We start from the raw sequence: 25,527 nt of genomic DNA on the forward strand, positions 1-25,527 counted from the left end.
TTTTGAAAATGGTATTTGCGAAGAAAGAAATTCTGATGTTCTGTGTTTACTAATTACTTCCCTGTTAGCTTATACGAGGCATTGTAAAATAATTTAATCTCGGCGCCAAGAAGTGTTTGCTGCTGAAGAACATCTGCGGTGATGTCCAATGTTAGTCATACTACTGAAATCAATGGGTCTACTCTGAGCATGACGTAGCTGATTATCATCACTCGTATTTGGGACAAATACTGAGCGCGGCCAATTCGGTCTTTACAAAACGATGGGTCAAAAAGCATCACCATAGTCTTCTCTGAATGAAGAACCTCCCCACCCTGCAAAGCTGAAAGATGAAGGGAATGCAATCATTCAGATTAATTATTTTCATTTTATTGGTTTTTCAATGATGCACATATTGCACAACACAGAAATGGAATAGAACAAGAAATATAAAAAAACAGTTTTAGGGGAATTTTTCTGTGGTTAGATAATTCTATGGGATTCAATAAAAGAAGGCTGGGCACTTTTAAATCTTACTCATCAGTGGAGTTGACTTTCTCAGGATCCTACCCATGGACATTATTACACCAGTCTAGGCATATAAGCATCTTATAAACACCCACCATGGTTGAGTTAAGTTTAGCTCTTGATTTTAAGCCAGTTCAATCTTAGTTAAGTTAAGGTACTAAATCAAATAGGTTGGTATGTGGGTTATTAGAGCAGGAACCGGCAAGCTACTCCAGTATCCCTGCCAAGAAAACTCCATGGACAAAGACAACAGGCATATGAGGGCCTGGCGTGCTCTGGTCCATGGGGTCATGAAGAGTCGGACACGACTAAAGGACTAAACAACAACAACAATGTGGGTTATATATATGTTGGGCAGTTGCTTTCAAGCCGACCACTACTGTTCTCCAGGCATGCTAAGCTGGATCACAAAGGAGTGTGTGTCCAACAGAGTAGTATTGGGGACTTCTCTACAGCCTGAGGCCTTCAGGAGACAGACTGGGCCCTCTCTGCCACCCAATAATAATAATAATAATTTATTATTTATACCCCGCCCATCTGGCTGGGTTTCCCCAGCCACTCTGGGCGGTTTCCAACTGAATATTAAAAACAGTACAGCTTCAAACATTAAAAACTTCCCTAAAGAAGTTTTGAACCCAACTGAACCTAATGAACCCAACTGTTCATTAGGTCAGGAAGGTGGAAGGGACCAGCCTATGACCCTCAAGCCATATTGACACCGAGTCTCTAGGCCCTGGCCAGAGATTTTATTCCTGTGCTGTAGCCAAGAGACACTTTTGGGCATGCCTTGGTGCTCTCCAGGAATATTTTGCAGATCCATTCTGAAGATGGAATCGGTCTCCAGTCCAATTCAAAAATTAATCTGAGAAACCCAGACCTCTGAATCATTGCTGGCATTTGACAGCAGCTCACAAACCCAAATGACACTCAAGCCCGCCATGTGCATTTCCCATAGTGCAGTTGGAAGAGTTTTCGGATCAAAAATTACTGGGATGTGACATTGGCAGCACAAAGGACTACACAAAAATCAATCAGATTTAAACCCCTCTTGCGCATTCCTATGGCACGGTTTAATAAACCCTTTCAACTATAAGAGCAGCTAAGAGAATTCAATACAAATAGCATAAAAATTCCCATGCTGTATTTGTATTTTTTAAAAAATATATATGGTTTTGTTGCAAAATGATTGCCGCCAGTAGGAATACCACAGAGGACGTGTTTAGGACATTTTACCACTTGCCTCTTTTATAACCTTACATAAAACCTGGTTACTCAGCAAGGGGGGAAATTCAATATATCTTGCATGTTTGACTAGCTGTTAAAAATATTTATTAAATTTCACTGCTGAGGAATTTTCGTGGATCTCATTTGCCCTCCCCTTTTGAAGACCCAAACTTGTATTAACTGGAAGCTGTCGATGGGGGGGGGGGGGAGGCACCATTTACTATGGTTTGCTAGCCCAAATAAAGAAGCTTTGGAGAATAACAAGAGTTTAGAAACAGAAAATAATGCTGGAAAATATATGGGCCAGGAATTCAGTTGCCAGTTTGTTTCCTTCTTTTTTTCTTTTTTCTTTTTTTTTTTTTTGCTTGGCACAGATTTCTGCAAGCCAGAAACACTACTTGTCGAAACTTAACCATGTGTATTTCAGTGCCAATACCACTTCATTAATATCACCAGGAGCCTAAGTGGAACACACACAGATACTACAAATTCCTTTCTCTCCACTCCTCCTCCCTAAAGCTCAATAAGCCATTGGGTTGGATGGTTATGTAGTCCCAGCCACCAACCCAGAGTGGGGGTGGAAGGTAGAATTTTCTACTTTTAACTGTTGAATTAGAGTGGAAATACTAACAGTTTTCTATCTGGTAAACAGGAGTGCTGCTTTCTGCTCTTAAGTCCCACCTTTTCTCAGAACCCTCAAATGCTGAGTAGCCAAGATGCAAAGTACAATTTAATTCATAGGCCAGGTGTAGGCAACCTAATGCCCATGGGCTGGATGTGGCCCACTCGCCTTCTCGAATGTGTCCTTTTATTTAAAATGCATCTCTGGGTTATTTGTGGGGCCTGCCTGGTGTTTTTACATGAGTAGAATGTGTGCTTTTATTTAAAATGCATCTCTGGGTTATTTGTGGGGCACAGGAATTCGTTCATATTTCCCCCAAAAAATATAGTCCGACCCTCCACATGGTCTGAGGGACAGTAGACCGGCCCACAGCTGAAAAAGGTTGCTGACCCCTGTTATAGGCTACCCTTGCACCCAGGGAGCTCAGGCTGGCAAGCACGGAAAAGTTAAAGCAATACAGTCAAATAGAAAACAAAAACGTATTTGGAATATTAAAAGCAAACAGAAAACATTTAATCTAAAAAACATATTAAAAATATGAACCTCCAGGGAATTGATACACAGACCAAAGTATGTCAACTTTTTGACCACAATGCAAAAGGGATTTGTATTTGGGCTGCTTGAACCCAAGTAACTAAGTAATGCACTATACAATGGCTGAAACTAAAATGAAATGTGTATTGGGCGGGGGGGAGGAAATTGCTTCTTTTTGGGGCGATTCCCAAACTGATTAACTATAAATAATGAAGAAAACTGCATTTATTATCTGATGAAAATATACATAAGGTCCACCTAGACAGATGTTAGTGGCATTAAGGTAAAGGTAAGGGTACCCCTGCCCGTACGGGCCAGTCATGACCGATTCTAGGGTTGCGCGCTCATCTCGCTCAAGAGGCCGGGAGCCAGCGCTGTCCGAAGACACTTCCGGGTCACGTGGCCAGCGTGACGAAGCTGCTCTGGCGAGCCAGCACCAGTGCCGCACACAGAAACGCCGTTTACCTTCCCACTATAAAGCGGTACCTATTTATCTGCTTGCACTTAGGGGTGCTTTCGAACTGCTGGGTGGGCAGGAGCAGGGACCGAGTAACGGGAGCTCACCCCACCGCGGGGATTCGAACCGCCGACCATACGATCGGCAAGTCCTAGGCACTGAGGTTTTACCCACAGCGCCACCCGCGTCCCGTTAGTGGCATAGCCCAATCTAAATAGTGAATGCTGCATTGATGCTCTGTCCGTGAACATTCTCAGGTGAATGATAGAGACACAGGTTGTCTTCCACTTTGGGAGATTGTCTCTTTTGTTTTAAAGCAAGAATAAGGAGGAGGATTTTCTTATATAGTTTATTTTTATCGCTTTTGCAAAAAGATAGAAATATGCCTCAGTAAGTTCAGAAATGTCTTTTAAAATTAAAGAGTTTGATTTACCGTTATTGGCTATCAGTTTAAGATCTCTTCTCTCAGCATTACATCCAAGGACTGAGTCAGTGTTGCTGCTTTTTCAAATTAGCCCTCCTTCAATCTTAAAAGGCCAAGAGAAAATTCACTATAAGATACCAGAGCACTGCTAATGGGGCTAACTGAAACTCCTTTAGCAAATGGTCAACATCCCGTGATGGATGATCTTATCTTCATTTGTTTCATTGATCTCTCCCATCGCCACCTCTGTCATGAATGCAGCCATCTTCTAAATGGCAGTGTTGCTTCACACAGAAGGCAGGGCTCAGACAGCCTGGTGCTAAATTAGTTGTGGCGACATCAGGAACAAAGAAGAGTGTGCACTTGTAGACAATGGGCCTTGGAGACCGCAAAGGGCTATGCCAGGGTGTCCTGGACTGCTTGCACACACAGGAATGGTGGGAGGAACCAGCTGGAGAACCACCAAGGGGGAAAGGCTCAGATCTTGGGGAGTGTTGTTGGTGGGATGACAATGAGTGGTCAGAGGGAGAAGGCTGGAGGTGTCAGACGCTGAAGGAGTAACAGGGCTTAGTGAGCTGGGAGTTGGGCGGAGATAAGAATCAGAAGCTGAAGCTGGTGAGTGGGAAAAGGGAGGTCAAGAGTTAAAAACCTGGCCTCTCCATTGAAAAGCATCAAGTAGCAGGTGGTGGGGGAAGACCTCCTAGAGTTTGTTAAGGGTGCTGGGAATTGTATCTCTGTGTGAGGGGGAAAACTACGATTCCCAGGATGTATACTGGACGTACAGTCATAACTCAGGTTACAGACGCTTCAGGTTGCGTGTTTTCGGGTTGTGCACCGCGCCAAACCCGGAAGTACTGGAACGGGTTACTTCTGGGTTTCGGCGCTTGCACATGCGCTGAATCGCGACCCGCGCATGCGCAGATGTGGCGCTGCAGGTTGCGAATGTGCCTCCTGCACGGATCACGTTCACAACCTGAGCATCCACTGTACTTTAAATGTATGGTGTGGATATAGCCAGTCTCCTCTAGTATATGGTAACTTTCTCTTTCTAATCCCTCAGCTTCAGAGCAGATGGTCCATCTCACGTTTTCATGCCCAGTCCATATTTCAGTACAAGAATATGCATGTGATTTCATAAGAGAACACAGAACAGATAAACCATGGGTTTTTTGTTAAGATGTGTCAGGCTGGTCACAGGTATCTCCCCTTCCTATTGCGACAAGCTTCCCTACCCCCTTTCTTCCAGAACTAGGAGAGGCATGAAAAGGGTGGAGGAGAGATTAGCTGCATGCAGGCACTGTCTCCGGGTTCTTGGAAAAGCTCTGGAGAGGAGACACAGACAGCTGTGGGGAAGCAGGGACTTTAGTCTCAGCAACGGATTTCATGGGGTAAGACCCAGAGGGAATGAGCTGCTGTGCAAACAGTGAAGTTTGTGGAGATCATACTTTTGCTAATAAAGAAATAACTCCAACTTTGCACCTTGTGATTACTGACTGGGACACACTGTGACTCACAGGAACATCCAATGGGAAAAGCACTTTTTTGCTAATATGAAATATAACAGCGGTGCATCATAGATTGCAACTCCCAGAAGGAGTGTTGTTGCAACGGGCACCCTATTCAGGATAGTGATACATGTCAAGAACCTACTACTATCATTGCTTTTTAAAACAAGGCTGTTTATGGGTTGAACTATAAAAATATTTACACATAATATATTAAGGCATCTTGTCAGACACAGAGACTGTATCAGGTATTGACTATGGCGCATCTTAAGTTAAACCCTTTCCACAGCTTGTTCACATATACACACTAGACTGTTTGTACTCAAAAACACATAGGGCAGTGTTCAGTAATTAAGAACACAAAAGCTCCATGGATCATCTAGCCATCCTGTTTCCCTAATGGTGGACAACTAGATGCTTTCAGGAAGTCCACCATCAGGACATGAAGGCCAACTGTCTTCCACTGCTGTTGCCTCCAACGACTAGTATTCAGTGCCTCTAGTATTTACTGCCTCTAAACCCAAAACCTTCATCGTGGCCAACAGTTCTAAATCAACCATATACCAATTCAATCAATGTTTAAAGCTAGGGACATATCACCAAAACTTGGGGAAGAAAATTCAATCACTGGGTGAAAAAGTAAGTTCTTTATTCTAGATCCTGCTGCTAATAAATTTCATTGGACGGCCCCAAGTTTTACTGTTAGGAAGTGTGGGGGACAGGACTCTATCTGTTTTTTTCCAAGCGATGTGTAATTTCATAACCCCCTGTCATCTCCTCCGCTTAAGTTGTTTTTCTTAATAATTTTAGAGCTCTGGACACTTTGGCCTTTCCTCATGGAGGAGGTGCGGCAACACATTGATCATCTCAATTGCCCTTTTCTGCACCTTTCCCAGCTCTTGTGACTGAGCCAATCCAGGAGGCCTGGACTGACAAACACTGACCTGACAGACCACAGATAAGCTGCAGTGATGGCCTTGGGCTTTTAGATTTGTTTACTAAGAGAGAGGCACAAGTGTAGATTACTAAATTTATCTTTTGAACAGCAGTGCACATCAGCCACCATCTTAGGCCATCGTAGTTTCGACACCGGCCAAACCTGGGGCTGTTCACAGTTTATGGCAATATTTATATTTTACTGGCCGTTTTAAAGGACTGCCTCTCAACAGTTGTGTGTTCTGGGAACTCGCTCTGTTTTACTGACGGCAAGAAACCTGTACAGGCAGGCTGGATGGTGTGTGTGTGTGTGTACAAAAGATTTAATGAAAATGTGTGAAATACTCTATGTCAAAATACTATGCAGAAAGTGGCTGAATCCAAATGGGAACACTGTGCCATAATTGCAGCTGCAGGGCATACTCTATACAGACTTTGCAATAAAATGCATGCAACAAGCTTGGGCTGCAATCGTACACCCACTAACCAGGAACTAAGTCCGAAGGGAAGCGGGGATACTTTGGGTAGACATGTACAGGATTCTGCTGCTGGACAGGCACAGTTTGTATCCCTTCTGAGTAGAAAGTCTTTGTTTACCCTCAACGTAGGTAAACGAAGGATAATTTAAATAGCATTCTAGTGTCATAAAAGTCCTTATGGGCAATATTAGCATATTTTAACTTGGCCCATGGAAAGTATCAAGATATGTCAAAATATGCTTCTTCCAAAAGTGATTTCTCTGACAGTCCCGTTTGTAGTTTATTCTCCTTGGTGAAGTGTCTCCCCCCTTTCTCACACACACTTGGCCCATCAAATGAAAAAAATATTATGTAAATATCTCAACACATCACAAAATAATGCATGAATTGGCCCCAAATCACAATGTAATGAGAGTAAGGATGGGTTAACCGCACAATCCTCCACTCAGCCTACTCAAAAGTAAGTCCCGTTGAGTGTAGTGGGTCTTACTCCCAGAACTGCAACCTATGCCTCCAAAAATGGAAGAAAATCCACAGCTATGTCTTTGAGGCATGCCAATCTGGGCTGAAACATACTGCCTTGCTGAAAACTAGATTTGTGACAGCAAAAGGGCTCCAGCCTTCCGACCAAATGCAAAGGAACTGGAAGGAATCAAGGGATTCACTGGCAATTTCAGTGTTAAAACAGGGCTTCCCAGCAGGTGGCACCATAAAGCTAACCGTCCTACATGCCAAATGATGTGCAAAAATTATACCAAAATGTGTATAGAAGGCACCTATTTTCTATATGTGCACTTAAACTGTTGAATAGCGCTAGACAGTCCTAAGTATGTGCTTCAGTACAGTGCAGCAAATGTTGGGTTACAAAGCTACAAAGAGTACTGTATAGTAATGAGCAGCAATCCACTTACTCCGAAACCTATTTATGGGAGATGCGCATAGCCGGATATCAAGAATTAGAAACGGACAGTGTGTCTGTACAGGAATGTCCTGCATTACTGTCTTAAACTGAAGTTTGTACAACAATATAATGATTTCTCATGGCCTGCAAAGACCTACATGATTTTTTTTTAAAAAAAGATTATTTCCGTACAAATTGCAATAATTATTATTTTAAACCATTCAAAAGAAAAGCAGTACTGTATATGTCTAACTCTTCCTATAAAGTGAAGCCTTTTCAAAAGTGTATGAAATGAGATCAAAAAGAAAAAGAAAGCATTGTCAGGAGAGCAGATAGTTCAATTACCAACAGCACTGTCTTGACCGAACCTGCCTATACTTTCCTCAAACAAGCAATTTAAGGAGATAAATGAGATGCCTTGTGATGCCAATGAAATGTGAGCCTTACATATTGACAAAACCTGTTCTGGACAAATACAGAGTACGTTCATATGTTGGAAGTTTGAGTCTCAGTATGTTCATTTAGGATTGTAGCCTTATATCAGGCATAGGCAAACTCAGCCCTCCAGATATTTGTTGGGACTACAACTCCCATCATTCCTGACCACTGGTCCTGTTAGCTAGGGATGATGGGAGTTGTAGTCCCCAACCACCTGGAGGGCCAAGTTTGCCTATGCCTGCCTTATATCCTTGTTTACCAACAGCACCCTCTTTTTCCTTAATAGTTACTATATTATTTCAAATACCTATAAAACATGCTGTCCATTCTGCTTACTGAGCTGCTTTTCTTTTTCTTTTTTAAAACTTTATTAAATCCCACAAAATTATATAATTGCATAACACTCAAAAATGCATTATATTTTTCTATATAGAAAAACTATTCTATTCACCCATGTTTATGTTATATTTAGACTTCATAAATTCAGTAGTTTCCATCTATCTTTTTCTATTTTCTCTTTCTTTCTTTCTTGTTTGTCTTCTCTCACTCTAATCAATTCCAAACCTTATACATAATTGCTACCTTCCAATTTTTTTTGTTAACCATTCTTTCTTTGTTGATGGTGATCTATTTCACCTCAACTTTTTGTTCAAAACCAGCATGAGAGCAGCTAGTATTAACTTCCATATTAAGTTTATTCTCACTATTCTCACTTAATCAGCTGTCATTTGTCTGAAGGGATCTCACTTTAAACTGCACTCTTAAGTGTCACTAAAAAAATGCCTACAAAGGTCTTCAACCCTTATTTTCATTTGTCCTCAAGATTCCTTATCTGAAATACTCAACAGAACTTTCAGCACTTCAATGTGCCTTCAGTTGGGAAGTCTTGTCTTAATACTAAGACACCTTAGCAAAATAAACCCCATTGCAATTTGGCGAACAGTTTGCATCTCCCACTGTTTTGATAGACTTATCAAAGGTATATTTGCTTAAGGATAAACGAGTGGTATGGTTAATCCTGGTACACACATGCAGTAATAGAATCGAAGTCAGAGTCTGGAGGCACCTTAATTGCAAACACGTTTATTGTGTCATGAGCTTTTGGGGACTATTACACACTTCATTAGATGCATGGAGTGTTATCCACAGTTGGCATAGTGAAAAAAAGGTGTAAACAGAAGCTTATGCAAGCTCACGAAATGCAAGAGCTACATCATGTGACATTTCAATGCAAAGCTCAAATTAACGTTCATGGTCATTGTACTTATCTTGGATACGTCTGAGCTTTGCATATAAATGGGTGGCAAACTACCTTTTGCATTTCATGGCCTTTTGTTCATTTTATTTTTTATAGCTGTGTAAACCAAGGGTGGCACTGTGGGTTAAACCACAGAGCCCAGGATTTGCTGATCAGAAGGTTGGCGGTTCGAATCCCCGAGACGGGGTGAGCTCCCGTTGCTCGGTCCCTGCTCCTGCCAACCTAGCAGTTCAAAAGCACGTCAAAGTGCAAGTAGATAAATAGGTACCGCTCTGGCGGGAAGGTAAACGGCGTTTCCGTGCGCTGCGCTGGTTTGCCAGAAGCGGCTTAGTCATGCTGGCCACATGACCTGGAAGCTGTACGTCGGCTCCCTCGGCCAGACGAGATGAGTGCCGCAACCCCAGAGTCGGCCACGACTGGACCTAATGGTCAGGGGTCCCTTTACCTAAACCAAGGATAAAATCATGCAGCTGCCAAAATGGGCTTATGCCATAAGGACCTAGTTTTTAAAGGTATTAAATGACTGTCAGTTGCAGAATTCATCTGCAAAAGTCTCAGAATTTGAAAAAATGTTACATTTATGTTTTGATAAAGGCAGACAGTTTTCCAAAATGGGTTGGGGGTGGGGGGGAGAGAATCAGGGAGGGCTTCCAGTAAAAAGAACAATGCACAATTCTTGTTGTCAGGGGTTTAGGAGCAGAAGCACGGGCAAGGGAGGAAACAGAGAGCGAAGGGGAGGAGGCAGAAGAAAAGATGAGTGACGACGACGACCCGAGATCTCCTAGTCTTTCCAGTGAATCAGAGGATTCACAGAAAGGAGCACCAGTGGCGAGGGCAAGGGGGGAGTCTAGGGGGGCACCCCAGGAAGACAGAGCCAGAGAGGACTCAGGGGGGAGCAGCTGGAAATCGGGACCAGCGTCACCGCCAGGAAGCAGGGAAGAGGAAGGGAGCCAGGGGGGAAGCGCTGGCAGCTCACCACAGGAGGGAGGACATGAGTCAGGAGTGGCCACACCTCCACAGGAGGGAGGACATGAGTCGGGGATGGCCACACCTCCATCGGGGAGCGAAGAAACGGTTGAGAGGAAAGTGGAAGGTTGGGCGCGCGCGCCAAGTTCAAATGCAGAGGAAGGCGGCGCAGTAAGCAGCCCCGAAAGAGAGCCAGGTCCTAAAGCCCGGCGCAAGGAGGCAGGAGGGTCTGGGTCAGCGTCAGAAGAATCCCGGAAGGAAGAAGCCCCGGGGGGTAGAGGGACCCAGAGGAGGACAGTCAGGAGGAAAAGGTGGAGCAAGGCTAGGATATTAAGTTGGTGCACACAGGGCGGAGACTCAGACGGAGCTTCGCCGACCTAGCTACTAGGCGTAGAGTTGCGCGCAGCAGCGTGAGAATGGAAACTGTAATTCAATAAAGACTTTTACTTAATGACCGCTGGCTAGCGTGATCCTCTGTGAGCTAGGATCTTCAAGCAGCTCTGACAGTAAGCTCCGTCTCCACTTGTGGGCATCTACAGCCTCGAGGAGGGGAGAGACACAGGTGCCTACTAGCAAGCTCACGAACGGCAGACGACATGACGGCTGAGCAGCAGATAGAGGAACTCAGAAACGCGGTGGCACAACTGAACGCCGAGGCTCTAGCATCCAGGAAGAGGGAGGAGGAAGCAGCCGCAGCCTGCAGGGATCTCCAGGTCAGGTTAGACGTGCTGACAAAGCAGACACCCCGGCAGGAGGGCATTGGGTTGGCGAGACGGACAGGCGGGCTGGTCTCTCACTTCGATGGGAACCTGCAACAGTATCCCAACTTTAGAGCCGACGTACTGTGCGCACTGCAACTGCTGCATAAAGACTTTAGAGATGAACAAGAGAGAGTGGGGTTCATCATGTCCCATCTGCATGGGGATGCGAGAGCATGGCTACGCAATTTATGGAGAGATAAGGATCCGGCGCTACAGAATGCAGATGCCTTTATTAAAGCGATGGATGGGTGTTTTTTATCAAGTATTGACGTGGATCTTGCACGGAAGGAGGTGCATGGGCTGAGACAAGGGAGGGCCAGCGTCAGGCAGTACCATGCCCGCTTTTTCGCCTTGGTCAGTGCCCTGGAATGGGACAGAGATTCGGCTCCTGTAAGAGACCTCTTTTGGGAGGGGCTGCATAACTCGATTAAAGATGAGATCGCCAGGGGGGAGAGACCCCGAACCACCCAGGAGGTCGTTCAGAGGGCACTGGCAGTGGGGGTGAGGCTGGAAGGACGTCCGTGGAACAGGGACGAAGGGCGTGGAGGGCGCGAACCAGCCGGGGGCCCCTCCTTCTTTCCCAGGGAAGCAGCGCGGGCGCAATCCACGCCTCCGCCAGGAGGAGGAGCCGAACCTATGGAGGTGGGAGGTGCAAGGGCTCAGTCAGCAACCAGAGCCCTAGCACCAGCAGCAGTGAAAGCGAAGCCTCCTAGAGGGAACAGGAAGTGTTACGTCTGTGAGGAGCCAGGGCATATGGCGAAAGAGTGTCCCCAGAGGCCCCACAAGCTCACTGCAGCCTCAGCAATGGTGACTGCAGCAACACAGCAAGGAGGACCACAGCAGGGAAACGAGGCTGTCTGGCTGGAGGAAGAGGCACTGGGGCCCAGCCAGACGTGTTAGTGACGCAGTCCCCAGCGATTTTACAGCCCGTGAACCCCCTCCCGCCCAAACCAGTAGTGAGGCTCACAGCGTCTCTCCAACTGCCCAATGGAATCACCATGGACGTGCCAATCACCATTGACTCAGGCAGCAATGCGGACTTTATAGGGCAGGACTTTGTCGACAGGCACGCTGTGCAGTTGCTGCCGGCCACACTGCCCCTGCAGGTTGTCACGGTGGATGGCAGGGAGCTGCTCGGGGGGCAAGTGGTGAAGCAGACGCCACCAATGGTGATGCGACTTGGGAATCACAGAGAAATCATCAGCTTCAACGTCACTCGACTATCTGACACGCCCATTGTATTGGGCATGAGTTGGCTGGACAAGCACAGCCCAGCGATGGCTTGGTACCAGAGGCAGCTGACCTTCGGCTCTTCCTTTTGTGCTGAACACTGCATCGTGCCCAGGCAGGAAGGAGAGGAAGAGGAGTCACAGCTGCTGCTAGGCACGCTGCAAGCGATTCCACACAAGTACGCTGAATTTTTGGAAGTTTTCTGCGAGAAGGAGGCAGACAGGCTACCCCCTCACAGACCATATGACTGCAAAATTGACCTGCTGCCGGGGGCGGCGCTGCCTAAAGGGAAACTGTATTCCATGTCAGAGGACGAACTGCAGGAACTCAAAGAGTTCATTGACCATAATTTGCAACGCGGCTTCATCCGGGAGTCCAGGGCAGTGGGGGGCAGTCCCGTATTCTTTGTTAAGAAGCGGGACACGCCCCAGAAAAGACTGGTAGTGGATTACAGGATTTTGAACAGTCTGACTAGGCCATCGGACTTCCCCATGCCCCGTATTGACGACCTCCTCGCAAAGGTACGGAAGGGAAAAGTGTTCACCAAGTTAGACCTGCGGGGGGCGTACAACCTCATTCGCATGCGGGAAGGAGATGAGTGGAAGACAGCCATGTTCACGCCACTGGGGACCTACGAATATAGAGTTATGCCTTTTGGATTGCAAAATGGCTCCCACGTTTTTCAAGCGTTTATGCATCACGGGTTGGCGGGACTTCTCTACAAGACGTGCGTCTGTTTCTTAGATGACATCCTGATCTTTTCGGAGTCGCAGCAGGAGCATGACGGACACGTCAAGGAAGTGCTGAGCAGGCTAAAGCAACATAGGCTCTACGCCAAGCTGGAGAAGTGCCAATTTGACGTGCCGGAGGTGGATTTTCTGGGCTACAAGCTGTCTGACAAGGGGCTCGCCATGGACAGCGCCAAGGTTCGAGCGGTGTTGGATTGGAAGAGTCCGCGCAACCGGAAGGAGGTCCAACGGTTTGTCGGCTTTGCGAACTTCTATCGCAAGTTTATCAAGGGCTTCGCGATGCAGACAGCGGCCATCACTGACACGCTTAGCTCCAAGAAGAAGAAGTTCGTTTGGACAGCGCAGGCGGAGCAGTCCTTTCAGGCACTCAAGCGTCTCTTCGCGTCGGAAGAGCAGCTGCTTCATGTCAACCCCAGCAAGCCGATGAGGGTGGAGACAGACGCCTCGGACAGAGCCGTGGGGGCGGTCCTGTTGCAGAAAGACCCGCAGGGGGTGTGGCGACCGGGAGCGTTTTACTCCAGGAAGCTCAGCAAGTCCGAACAGAACTACACCATCTGGGACAGGGAGTTGCTGGCCATTCACGCAGCGCTCAAGGCGTGGAGGCACTTTCTGATCGGCGCCAAGCACACGGTGCAGGTTTGCACGGACCACAAGAATCTAGAGCACTGGCGCACGGCACAGTTCCTGAACCAGAGGCAGATACGTTGGGCTGAGTTCTTTGCAAACTTCGACTTCCGAATAGAGTATGTCCCGGGGGACACCAACATCATGGCAGACGCTCTCTCCCGTAAGCCACAGTATCTGGAGGACGCAACACCAGCGGCCGCCATGCACATCTTCGCACCAGCAGTGTGGGCGTGCGCCGCGGCGACCGTGGACCTAGAGGCGGTGCGACGTGCGTTGCAGGAGGACTCCTTCGCACAAGCAAAGATGGCAGAGGTGCAAAGGGGCAAGGCAGCGGCCGACGGTTTCCGGCTACGAGATGGATTGCTCATCCGAAAAGGGGCCATCTACGTGCCGGGAGACGAACTTCGAGCCAAGGTGCTGCAGCAGCTGCACGACGCGCCCACGGCTGGGCACTTTGGCAAGGAGAAGACGGTGGAATTAGTAGCCAGGGATTTCTGGTGGCCTGGAATGAGAGGGGAGGTCGCAGACTACGTGGCGAGGTGCGACACCTGCCAGAGGGCCAAACCAGTGCACAAACCGCCGGCCGGACTGTTGGAACCGCTGCAAACACCGTTCGAACCATGGGAGAGAGTGGCCCTGGACTTTGTCACGGATCTGCCCAGCTCAAGGGGCAAGACGGCAGTGCTGGTGGTGGTGGACCTGTTTTCCAAGATGGCGCATTTCATTCCGTGTGCGAAGGTGGCCACGGCGGAGCAAACCGCCAAACTGTTCATAGACCACGTGTTCAAGGTTCACGGTCTGCCACGGTCTATTCTGTCCGACCGGGGGCGGCAGTTCATCTCGAATTTCTGGCAGAAGCTGATGGGCTTCCTGAACGTCAAGATCAACCTGGCGTCGGCGAGACACCCGCAGACCAACGGGCAAGCGGAGCGGGTCAATGCCATCATGCAGCAGTACCTGAGATGTTATGCAAATCAACAGCCTGCGACGTGGGTGGATTACCTACCGCTTGCCGAGTTCGCCTACAACAACACGAAGCACGTGTCCACGGGGGTCACGCCGTTCTTCGCCAACAACGGGAGGCACCCCAGAACCTTCCCGGGACTGGAAAGAATGGGGGAGGGGGAGCCGCAGACAGCAGATGCGTTCGCGTCGGAGCTGCAGGAGGTCCACGATCAGCTGAGGCGCCACCTGGAGCTGGCCAAGCACGCATACAAGGTACAAGCAGACAAGCACAGAAGGGTTGGAGAAGAGCTCCACGTGGGAGACTGGGTTTGGTTAGCAGCCCACGCAGTGCCGGCCAGGTCGTTGGCCAAGAAGAAACTAGGGCATAAGCAACTGGGGCCCTACCAAGTCGAAGAGCAGGTCAACCCGGTAGCTTTCAGACTGGCACTTCCGGAGGGTTCCAGAATGCATCCGGTATTCCACAGATCGGTGCTCACTCCCTACAAGGCACCGCACAGGTTCCAGGAACCCGGAACAGCGCCGAGTCCGGTCAGAGACAGAACAGGGCACGCGGAAGTGGCACTGAAGGAGCGCATCAACGAAGTCACTGAGATTTTGGACTCCAGATGGGGGGAAGAGGGGGTAGAATACTTTCTCGCCAAGGAGGGCACCCCGGCCAGTGCGAACAGCTGGGTGCCGGGCTACGCCTTGGACGAACCTCTCCTCAAAGACGAGTTTCATGCCCTCTTTCCCCATAGACCTATGCCAGCAGAATATTTTGACGACTGGCTTTTCACGCCCACACTTTCGGCCAGCACTTTCCGGGGGTTCGACTCGGACGAGGACCCGACACAAGACGTCCGTTCCCCGGAGGGGTCACCCTCGGGATCTGCATCAGAACCCTCGTATTGGTGGGACGATAGGCCAGAGGAGCAGTGGCGCAGACGGTGGCTGGAAGGCCCAGGACGAGCAACACCGACAGGAGGAAGTGAGGGAGAGACGGACATGGACGTTTTCGGGGACGACCCTGGTTTCGAGCACGGCGGCACAGAGATGGAAGCGGAGGTGACTGTCGTCGACGAGAGCGGGGAGGAAGACCCGGGAGACTTCAGATGGAGGCCTGCCACGGGAAGCGACCGATACCCGACGTTCGTCCCTTTGCAACAGCAGCCCCCAGCTCCAGCACCGGAAGGAGGGGAGGGGGGAATGGGGGGCTTCGAGGGGGGGATGGATGTCAGGGGTTTAGGAGCAGAAGCACGGGCAAGGGAGGAAACAGAGAGCGAAGGGGAGGAGGCAGAAGAAAAGATGAGTGACGACGACGACCCGAGATCTCCTAGTCTTTCCAGTGAATCAGAGGATTCACAGAAAGGAGCACCAGTGGCGAGGGCAAGGGGGGAGTCTAGGGGGGGCACCCCAGGAAGACAGAGCCAGAGAGGACTCAGGGGGGAGCAGCTGGAAATCGGGACCAGCGTCACCGCCAGGAAGCAGGGAAGAGGAAGGGAGCCAGGGGGGAAGCGCTGGCAGCTCACCACAGGAGGGAGGACATGAGTCAGGAGTGGCCACACCTCCACAGGAGGGAGGACATGAGTCGGGGATGGCCACACCTCCATCGGGGAGCGAAGAAACGGTTGAGAGGAAAGTGGAAGGTTGGGCGCGCGCGCCAAGTTCAAATGCAGAGGAAGGCGGCGCAGTAAGCAGCCCCGAAAGAGAGCCAGGTCCTAAAGCCCGGCGCAAGGAGGCAGGAGGGTCTGGGTCAGCGTCAGAAGAATCCCGGAAGGAAGAAGCCCCGGGGGGTAGAGGGACCCAGAGGAGGACAGTCAGGAGGAAAAGGTGGAGCAAGGCTAGGATATTAAGTTGGTGCACACAGGGCGGAGACTCAGACGGAGCTTCGCCGACCTAGCTACTAGGCGTAGAGTTGCGCGCAGCAGCGTGAGAATGGAAACTGTAATTCAATAAAGACTTTTACTTAATGACCGCTGGCTAGCGTGATCCTCTGTGAGCTAGGATCTTCAAGCAGCTCTGACACTTGTCCTTCAAACCTTACTGTTTTGCTAAACCACCCTTCACTGCACAGCAGTGCTTGGGACAAAACATCCCAAGTCATACTGCATGTACACACATGCACACCCCAGCGCAAAAACACTCAGGAATCTACAATCAACATTTTCTAATGGTGGTAAGAAAGTAAATTAAGAAAGCAACCTTATTTGCCTTTTTTCATAATTCTGCTTACAGTGCATTTATTTAATGGCAAGAATGTGCAGCATCTTCTTCATTCAGCACCATAAATTTGTCCCAATACATCTGGCCAACAAGACTGGTGGGGTTGAAGCATACCAGTTTCTATAGTCCAAAGAAGGGGTGAAACCTGGCTGCCTTTTAACTTCCACAACCCCAGTTTACACAGCCTTCTTACCCTCCTCTCCTAAACCCTCCTCTAGTATCAATGCCCATCTGAGCAGAGGCTTTTCACACTTACACACCCTTGGGAGATCTAGTAAATCACTTAAAAGGAAGACAGGAGATAGGAGAGTCTTTGCAATGTTAGACATTAGCCCTGGAACTCATCACTGCCACCACAGAAGATGTCATCAAGTCATGACGAGCAAGTGTGATTTCCAAACTTCCAGCTGTCTTCTATCACCAATTTATTTTTAAGGTTCAGAAGACACAACCGGACTCTAATCTCTCTACATTTTAGTCTAGATAAAATAGTCCTCCTACACCCACAGTCTAGTAACTATATTGTTTCATCTTGTAGTTCATGCTGTGGTTTTAACACACTCTCATTCTGGGTTACAAAAACAGGGTATTACATGTCAGAGATTAGCAAAGCAACTCTGGGGCCTAAGCGTCTGCTGTAATAGCAAGGCAAGTCATGCACCCAGATTTCTTCTATTTTTTTTGCCTTGAGTATAAAACTGTTTTGCAGAGTTAGGCCACGGTTGGCTTCTCCAGCACCCAGTCTCTTTACCAAACTGGAAAATTCGTTACTCGGATTGTAGACGATTACAGTCTTCTTGCCATTTTAAATACGACTGTTTGATATCAGACACAAACACAGCTTACATATAGCTTCCTCTCTTTTAAAAACACACACTTCAAATGATGTCAGATTACAGAATATTTTGGCCCTGCGTTTTTGAAATCTTTTCTACAAAGAGAACTCCCTCCTACTGTGATTTGTTCACAGGCAGCCCCAGCCCAGACAGCCATCAAACACCCCACGCCGTGCGGGTGGATCTCCCCTAGGGATGATCCATTCTGAAGGAAATCAGCCCTGAGTGCTTACTGGAAGGACAGATCCTAAAGCTGAGGCTCCAATATTTTGGCCACCTCATGAGAAGAGAAGACTCCCTGGAAAAGACCCTAATGCTGGGAAAGATGGAGGGCACAAGGAGAAGGGGACGACAGAGGACGAGATGGTTGGACAGTGTTCTCAAAGCTACCAGCATGAGTTTGACCAAACTGCGGGAGGCAGTGGAAGACAGGAGTGCCTGGTGTGCTCTGGTCCATGGGGTCACGAAGAGTCATAGAATCATAGAATCATAGAATCATAGAGTTGGAAGAGACCACAAGGGCCATCGAGTCCAACCCCCTGCCAAGCAGGAAACACCATCAGAGCACTCCTGACATATGGTTGTCAAGCCTCTGCTTAAAGACCTCCAAAGAAGGAGACTCCACCACACTCCTTGGCAGCAAATTCCACTGTCGAACAGCTCTTACTGTCAGGAAGTTCTTGACATGAGTCAGACATGACTAAACGACTAAACAACAACAACAATGCTCAAAGTGTACAGAGGAACTCTTTGACGACTTGCATGCTAGAGACCACTGTGTGGCTCATAAACTCTTCAGCAAATTGAAATGTATGTTAATATAAGCCTGTGTCTGATTCCCGGACTGTCTGTGGACCGGATTGAGAAGGCGATTGGGCCGCATCCAGCCCCCGGGCCCTAGGTTACCTACCCCTGTTCTAGAGTAATTCATCGGCTGAAAGGCTGGCAGCCAACACCTTGGGAAGGTTTTCGGGTGAGGCTGTGAGACCCTGAAGACAATATGGTATTCCCTCCCTGTATGCCAAAGCTTAGGAGTGCTTGGCCAAACTGATGGGTATATGTAGTTAGGCCAATATATACTTTAAACCTTAAAGGCTAGACCACATGGGTGTGTGATAGTAATCATGACACAAAGAACACTGAAACATTTATAGATAGGTAGCCGTGTTGGTCTGCCATAGTCAAAATAAAAAAATTCCTTCCAGTAGCACCTTAAAGACCAACTAAGTTAGTTCATGGTATGAGCTTTCGTGTGCATGCACACTTCTTCAGTGTATCTGAAGAAGTGTGCATGCACACGAAAGCTCATACCATGAACTAACTTAGTTGGTCTTTAAGGTGCTACTGGAAGGAATTTTTTTATTTTGAAACATTTATTGATACTGTTAAAGTTACAGTCCCAACACCTCTTTTCTTTGTCAGGACTAAGCACAGCGGAAACCAGAGCATCTTACATGGGTTGGAATATGATTTCCAATGTGTTAGCAAGTATCAGAAACATTGCAGGCCTTGGCAGTTTTCTAGCAAAACATATTCAAGGCTAGTTCCACTTTTCTACTTTCTTAGGAAAGACCCAGATACAAATATGTGGGAAGCAACAGACAACAATGGGCTTGGAGATACAGCTTCGTAATCAATTTAGACACATGATGGTAAGTGTACAAAGCAGGGAGACGTGTAGTCATTTCAGCTCAGTTTCAGTTTACTGTCTGGGGCTTCAGACATGACACTATATCCTTACCAGGTGAGGAGTGGCACAGCCCATTCAGGTTTTGTGATACAGAAAAGAAGCCACATTCTTCAGGAGCTAAGACACAACTTAAATATTTAGATAAGCACAATGGTTTCTATATAGTTGCTTATCATTGTGTGCAGAGAACAAAGCCTTGTTTACAGTTACTTCTTTGTCTGAACCAACATCATCATGTGCTAAGGATTCAGGTTTGTATGAGTATTAGAGGGTTGGAAATCCTTTTTCTGAACTCACACCCTGAAAGGAGAAGCACGCCTTTTCCACTTCATGAGTAGAAAAGGGCTCAACACTCGGAGCCTTCTCACTTTTTACTTCATCTAAGCAAATGCTCTCACCAGATTTCAAACCAAAACCAGACCTCTGTTGCTGCACCCAAACATTAGCCTCCCCCTATCCTTACTGGTCTTCCGTTACAGGATTAAGACCTTCCTATTTAAGGAAAGCATTCGGTCTTTACTGGTAGGATCCTATTATTATTTAGTTATTGAAACACTTGCCATAGAGCTTTTCTTGTAAACATCACAAGGCAGTGTAAACAAACAAATGAACCTTAAAGTTATGTCAAAACTTGCAGAATAAATAAAACAGCAGCCAACATTAGGACAAAACAGGTATATTAAATGATTGTGCCTAATTGGTATGAATGTTCAGCAAAGGCCGGAGAGAATAAGTTTCTAGTAGATCTGAAATAACACCAGTCTCAGCGCCTGCCTCGGTTCAGAAGCAAAGCAATTCTAAAGAAAAGGCGCTACTACCGAAATGTATGCTATCCTTACAATGTTTTTACTACATGCCTCTTTTTTGCTGTTTGTTTATTGCTGCTTTATTGTACTTTATTATTTCTTGCAAGAGGCCTTGGGCTATATGAGAAAAGTGGGGCACAAATATTTTCAATTAAACAGAAGATTTTCTGAATCAATCAAGCTAATGAGTGGATGAATTTAGATGCAGCATTCAGCATATAAAATATGCGCTTTTCCAACATGAGGAGTGCAAAATAAACACAGGGAAACAAGGGGTGATGTGACCCTTGCCAACAGTCAATGGGTGGGAGACCCGTGAACCTCCAGATATTGTTGGATTTCAACTCCCATCAAACCCATCCTCCCCCGCCCCCATCCCAACTTGTAAGCCACACCCTTCATCATCCTAAAACTGAGCAGCAGACCTAGCACTACTGGAGAGATTCCTGGATGATGACCCCCCCCCCGAATGCCAGCTGGGATGAGGTCCTCTGGCACACAATGGGAGGCTGCAGCTGTGGCCAAACCAGCCTCACAATGTCCTGATTGTGCCAGCAGCTGAGCAGTAGACAAGCCTAGAGGGAGATGATAGAAAGGCATGGTTCCACTGCCATCTATTCCTCCTCTGCCAGAATAGCCAGGTGGTGCTGGAAACATCTGCTGGTATGGTCAGGAAGATAAGCCTGCCAGAAGTTTCCTAGGGAGGATCTAGCCCAGAGCCATCCAGCAGCCCAGGGACAGAGAAAACAAACAGGAAAGCATTGGGGAGAGAGGATGACAACTCAGGGTGATTTAACCCCTTCCTCTCTTGTAACTGAGGCCAGGAGGGGAGATGGAGCCACAGGGAACAGGAGGGTAGCTCCTCCCCACTCAACACACCCTGGAACTGTTTCAGCAGATGTAGGAGAAAAGGAAGCTCTAGGGAAGAAATGGCAAGTGCCCCACATTAGCCTCCTGCTGGAAAGAGAGGAGACTAAACTACCGGGAGGCAACAAATCGGAAGTATCAGAATTTCTCCTTTAAAAAAAGGAAAAGTTGTTTTTCAAAAAATTGTCTTCTTGCGCTTGCATTGTTTGGAGTATACTCGGTAAAAAGCAATTTTGCTTTGAAATAAGCTACATTTTACAGAGCCTATCCTTAACTTGATTAGATTTCGAAGCAACTGTTTAGCATTCACAAGTGCAGTCCCTTACATTAAAAGGATTAAAGGAGAGAGAGAGGTGTGTTTGTGAGTATGTGTGTGTATATATATATATAGAGAGAGAGAGAGAGAGAGCAAGCAAAAGCAATAAACCTGTCATGGGCTTGCACTGCACAGATCATGAGCAAGACTGTAACTACATAACAAGTTATTGTTTGTAAGCAAACAAAACAATAACTAATCCTAACCAGATAGTTTGGTTTCTGTGTAGATTGTAACCCTAGAATGACTTGGTTAGAAAAGCGACAGTGGCTAACCACATCTGAATCCATTAAGTCTGCTGCAAAAATAAACTTATTTTCAACACAGCTGAAGATGTCCTATATAAATAAAAATATTCTAACACTTGAATTCACATGAAACACAGAGTTCTATATACTTATGAATCTGAAAAGGCAACACCTTCATAGCACTGAAGAGATTTTTAAAAGTACAGTGGTACCTCGGGTTACAGGCACTTCAGGTTACAGACACTTCAGGTTACAGACTCCGCTAACCCAGAAATAGTACCTCGGGTTAAGAACTTTGATTCAGGATGAGAACAGAAATCGCACGGCGGCAGTGCAGTGGCAGCGGTAGGCCCCATTAGCTAAAGTGGTGCTTCAGGTTAAGAACAGTTTCAGGTTAAGAACAGACCTCCAGAATGAATTAAGTTCTTAACCCGAGGTACCACTGTACCCCTATATACCCTTCCTGCTGCAGAGGAATAATTCTCACACACAGTTAAGAAGAGGGGGGAAATGATATTGAGATACTGTACTATAAACACAAAGCTTCCTTCTGAAGCTTGTGTCATACCTGCTAACAATATCAACCTAGACACATTGGCATGTGCAATGAATCTCTTTCACAAGTACTGATGGTTGATGGTGAAGAATAATAATTTCATACCTGTTTTCCTAGAGATATTTTCTTGAGACTGAGCTTGTCTTATAACGCCAGCGACGGTATTCCTTACTATCTGCTCTTCACTCTGCAACAGCTGAACAACACATCTCCAAAGGTGTAATGTATCAGACAGACCTAAGTATTTACAAAAAGAAATGTTAGGAATATTTTTTTAAAAAACAACAACACCAGAATCATAGAATCTTAAGAGTTGGAAGGGGCTCAAGGGTCATCTAGTCCAACCCGCTGTAAAGCAGGAATCTCAGCTAAAGCATTCATGGCAGATGGACACACAACCTCTGCTTAAAAACCCCCAAGGAAGGTTTTTGTATTTGTAAAATGTGCATAGCTGACAAATTGGAAGGGGGGGGGGAAATCAAAATTTTAAAATAAAAAAGCTGAGGAGAAGACGTTTTACAACATTCTAGGTTACTAAAATGCCAACTGATCTTAATGGCTGAAGTAGCTGAAACTGTACTGTCCTAGATAATGGAAAGACTCTGCAATAGGCTCTATAGATTGCTGTAAAACACATTTTGTGGAGCCGCCCTTGTAGGTGGTCTGGAAGCAGCAGCTGGTTGAGCAGGCACATTTAGGGATAGGGCACAGGGAAATGGTCCTAAAGGAGTTGCATTGGCTGCCACTTCACTACCAATATAATAATAATAATAATAATAATAATAATAATAATAATAATAATAATTATTATTATTATTATTATTATTATTATTTATTCATTCCCCAGCCACTCTGGGAGGCTTCCAACAAAATATTAAAATACAATAGTCTATTAAACATTAAAAGCTTCCCTAAATAGGGCTGCCTTCAGATGTCTTCTAAAAGTCTTGCAGTTGTTTTTCTTTTTAACATCTGGTGGGAGGGCGGGTGCCACTACCAATAAGGCCCTCTTGCCTGGTTCCCTGTAACTTGGCTTCTCGCAGTGAGGGATCCGCCAAAAGGCCCTCGGCACTGGACCTCAGTGTCCGGACAGAACGATGGGGGTGGAGACGCTCCTATAGGTATACTGGACCAAAGCTGTTTAGGGTTTTAAAGCACCCACACTTTGAATTGTGCTTGGAAACGTACTGAGAGCCAATGTAGGTCTTTCAGGACTGGTGTCATGTGGTCTTGGCAGCCGCTCCCAGTCAGCAGTATAGCTGCTGCATTCTGGACTCCATGCAATCAGAGAGGGCGCTTTGGAGCCAAACAGTCAATAGCCCTGGTTAACTCCATATTTCAGCAGGCCACAAGGGAATCAGCTGAAAGGCCATCAACATGGGATAAAGCATCCCCTACCACTCTCTGGAGACCATTTGGATCCATTAAGTGCTAGGGGCGGGCCATCTGAATCAGTCCCACCTCACTGCAGAGGGGAAGGGACGTAGAGAAGTCCAGTTGCACCAGGAGGTGATCTGACCATGGCACTTCTTTGGTTTCGCTTTTACTTAGTGTCAGATCACCAACATCCATAGAGGTGAACACCAGGTCCAAGGCATGTCCACGGCTATGAGTTGGGCCAGACTCATATTCAGGGACAGCCCTATGGAGGCCATGCTTTCCACGAAGTCCTGAGCAGCCCCTTGTAAGGTCATGGTCTGCATGGATGTTAAAATCCCCTAGGACAACCAAACTAGGTGTCTCCAGGAGAACATCCACCACAACCTGAAGCAACTTGGGCAGGGAATCCTTGGTGCAGCGGGGAGGACAGTACACCAAAAGGAATTGTGTACTGCCCCTATTGCCCAACTTCCAGAACATGCATTCAGAGAACTGGGTCTTCCCAATAGGACGCCTGGTGCAAACTAATGACTTTCTAAAAATCACTGCAACTCCCCCCCCCCCCCCCCGCGTAAGAGAAACCTGGTGGACAAGCAGCGGCAAGGATAGGCCCATCTGCTTCATCCAACCAAGTCTCTGTTACACATGCCAGGTCAAGTCCTCCATCCACGATTAAGTCATGGATGGCAGTGGTCTTATGGATCATTGACCTGGCACTGAACAGCAGCACCTTCAGATTGTGTGGGTATCCCTTGCTGATTTCAGTATCCGTCCAGTCAAGACCAGATCCGAAGGCAGGGATAGTCCTCAAACAACTAAACCTGCCTCCTTGGTAATGACATGGTCTGGTCTTAGCGTAACTCCTCCTCCTACCCGTGATCACTGAGATTGGTTGTCCCAGTGCATCCCCCCCCACCCCCGTGGAACCTGCCCCAGCCATTTTGTTGGCTGGGACCCACTCCCAGGCAGCCCTGGGACAAAATAAAACCTATATAAAAACAAACAAACAAAAAACAGAATAAAACAATACAAACCAAAGACAGTAAAAATTACAAACATACCAAAATTAAACAAATTCCCAAACCCGACTAAACAACCATCCTACCCCCCACACCAAAAAGAATCTAAAAAGGTAAAAAAGAAATTTTAAAGCCGGCTCTTCTTATTTTCTTAACTTGCAAGAGAGCCTTCTGAGTACTGGTGCCTTGTTCTGCCGCCACAAAGTCTGCTGACACTGACTTAATCAAGTCAAGTTTCTAGTGCCAATTGAAGACACAGCTATTCGCTCAATATTTTGATGTTTAGGTTGGTTATTTTGTTTTACTTGCTATTCTGCCCAGCTGAGGTGGTTTCATTGTATATTTCATTGGTTTTAATGTGCCTTGCCCTGGGGTCATTCATTTCATTAAAAGTGAGTTAGAAATTGTTTGAATAAATTAAAAATATTAAGCATAGTCGAATGCCATAAAGCACTGTTAGAGCAAATCATACCATGCAGATAGGCCCATCTTCTACTGAGAGGACAGATCTTCCTGTCCAGAGGATCAGGTGCTCTACCACAAAGTCACATCTGTTTGCTATATAACATATGCACATCCTTAAGATTTATCATGCCTCTTCCTGCTTCCAAACATAAACATAGGCTACAAGCCGACTGAAAATTAAGCATATATTCTGCTGATTTTGGTGTGTGAGTTTATCATGCGATTTGTTCTCCCACTGAAATCAGTGAAATTCAGAAGCTTAATTTTGGCTTGTTTGTGGTCATACTGCTTAATTCTATTTACTTACCCAACAGAAGCTTTTGACTGGTCAGAAAAAATGGCGTAATGCTCACAAGAATCTCTGCAGCAGCTAATCGGAGATCTGTTTGCTGTTCATCTCCGCAGAAGGAAGTGACTATGCCAACCCATTGCTTCATCTCTGATTTCACCTCCTATAAGAAAATTAATACTGGCTTTAAAAGCCTGAAGTATCCTTGTAAACTGGAGATTAGAGTAAACAAGAAGGGTCAAGCGCTATACTAAAACTGGCACTAAGAC

General features: G+C 46.8%; 1 protein-coding gene across 8 annotated transcripts in view; it reads right to left on the reverse strand.

Moving 5' to 3' along the window:
- THADA (THADA armadillo repeat containing) overlaps positions 1 to 25,527 on the reverse strand; it is a 155,604-nt gene that overhangs the window by 7,051 nt on the left and 123,026 nt on the right. For all 8 annotated transcript variants that reach the window (XM_083494029.1, XM_083494030.1, XM_083494023.1 and 5 more), the window contains 2 exons: positions 25,277 to 25,421; positions 22,211 to 22,342 (listed from right to left, as the gene is read on the reverse strand). In XM_083494029.1, the coding sequence (XP_083350155.1) occupies positions 22,211 to 22,342; positions 25,277 to 25,421 (277 nt within the window). The remainder of the gene's footprint in view (positions 1 to 22,210; positions 22,343 to 25,276; positions 25,422 to 25,527) is intronic.

Source organism: Podarcis liolepis (genome assembly GCF_965112155.1).
Source record: "Podarcis liolepis genome assembly, chromosome: 3".
In the NCBI taxonomy this organism is placed as follows: Eukaryota; Metazoa; Chordata; class Lepidosauria; order Squamata; family Lacertidae; genus Podarcis; species Podarcis liolepis.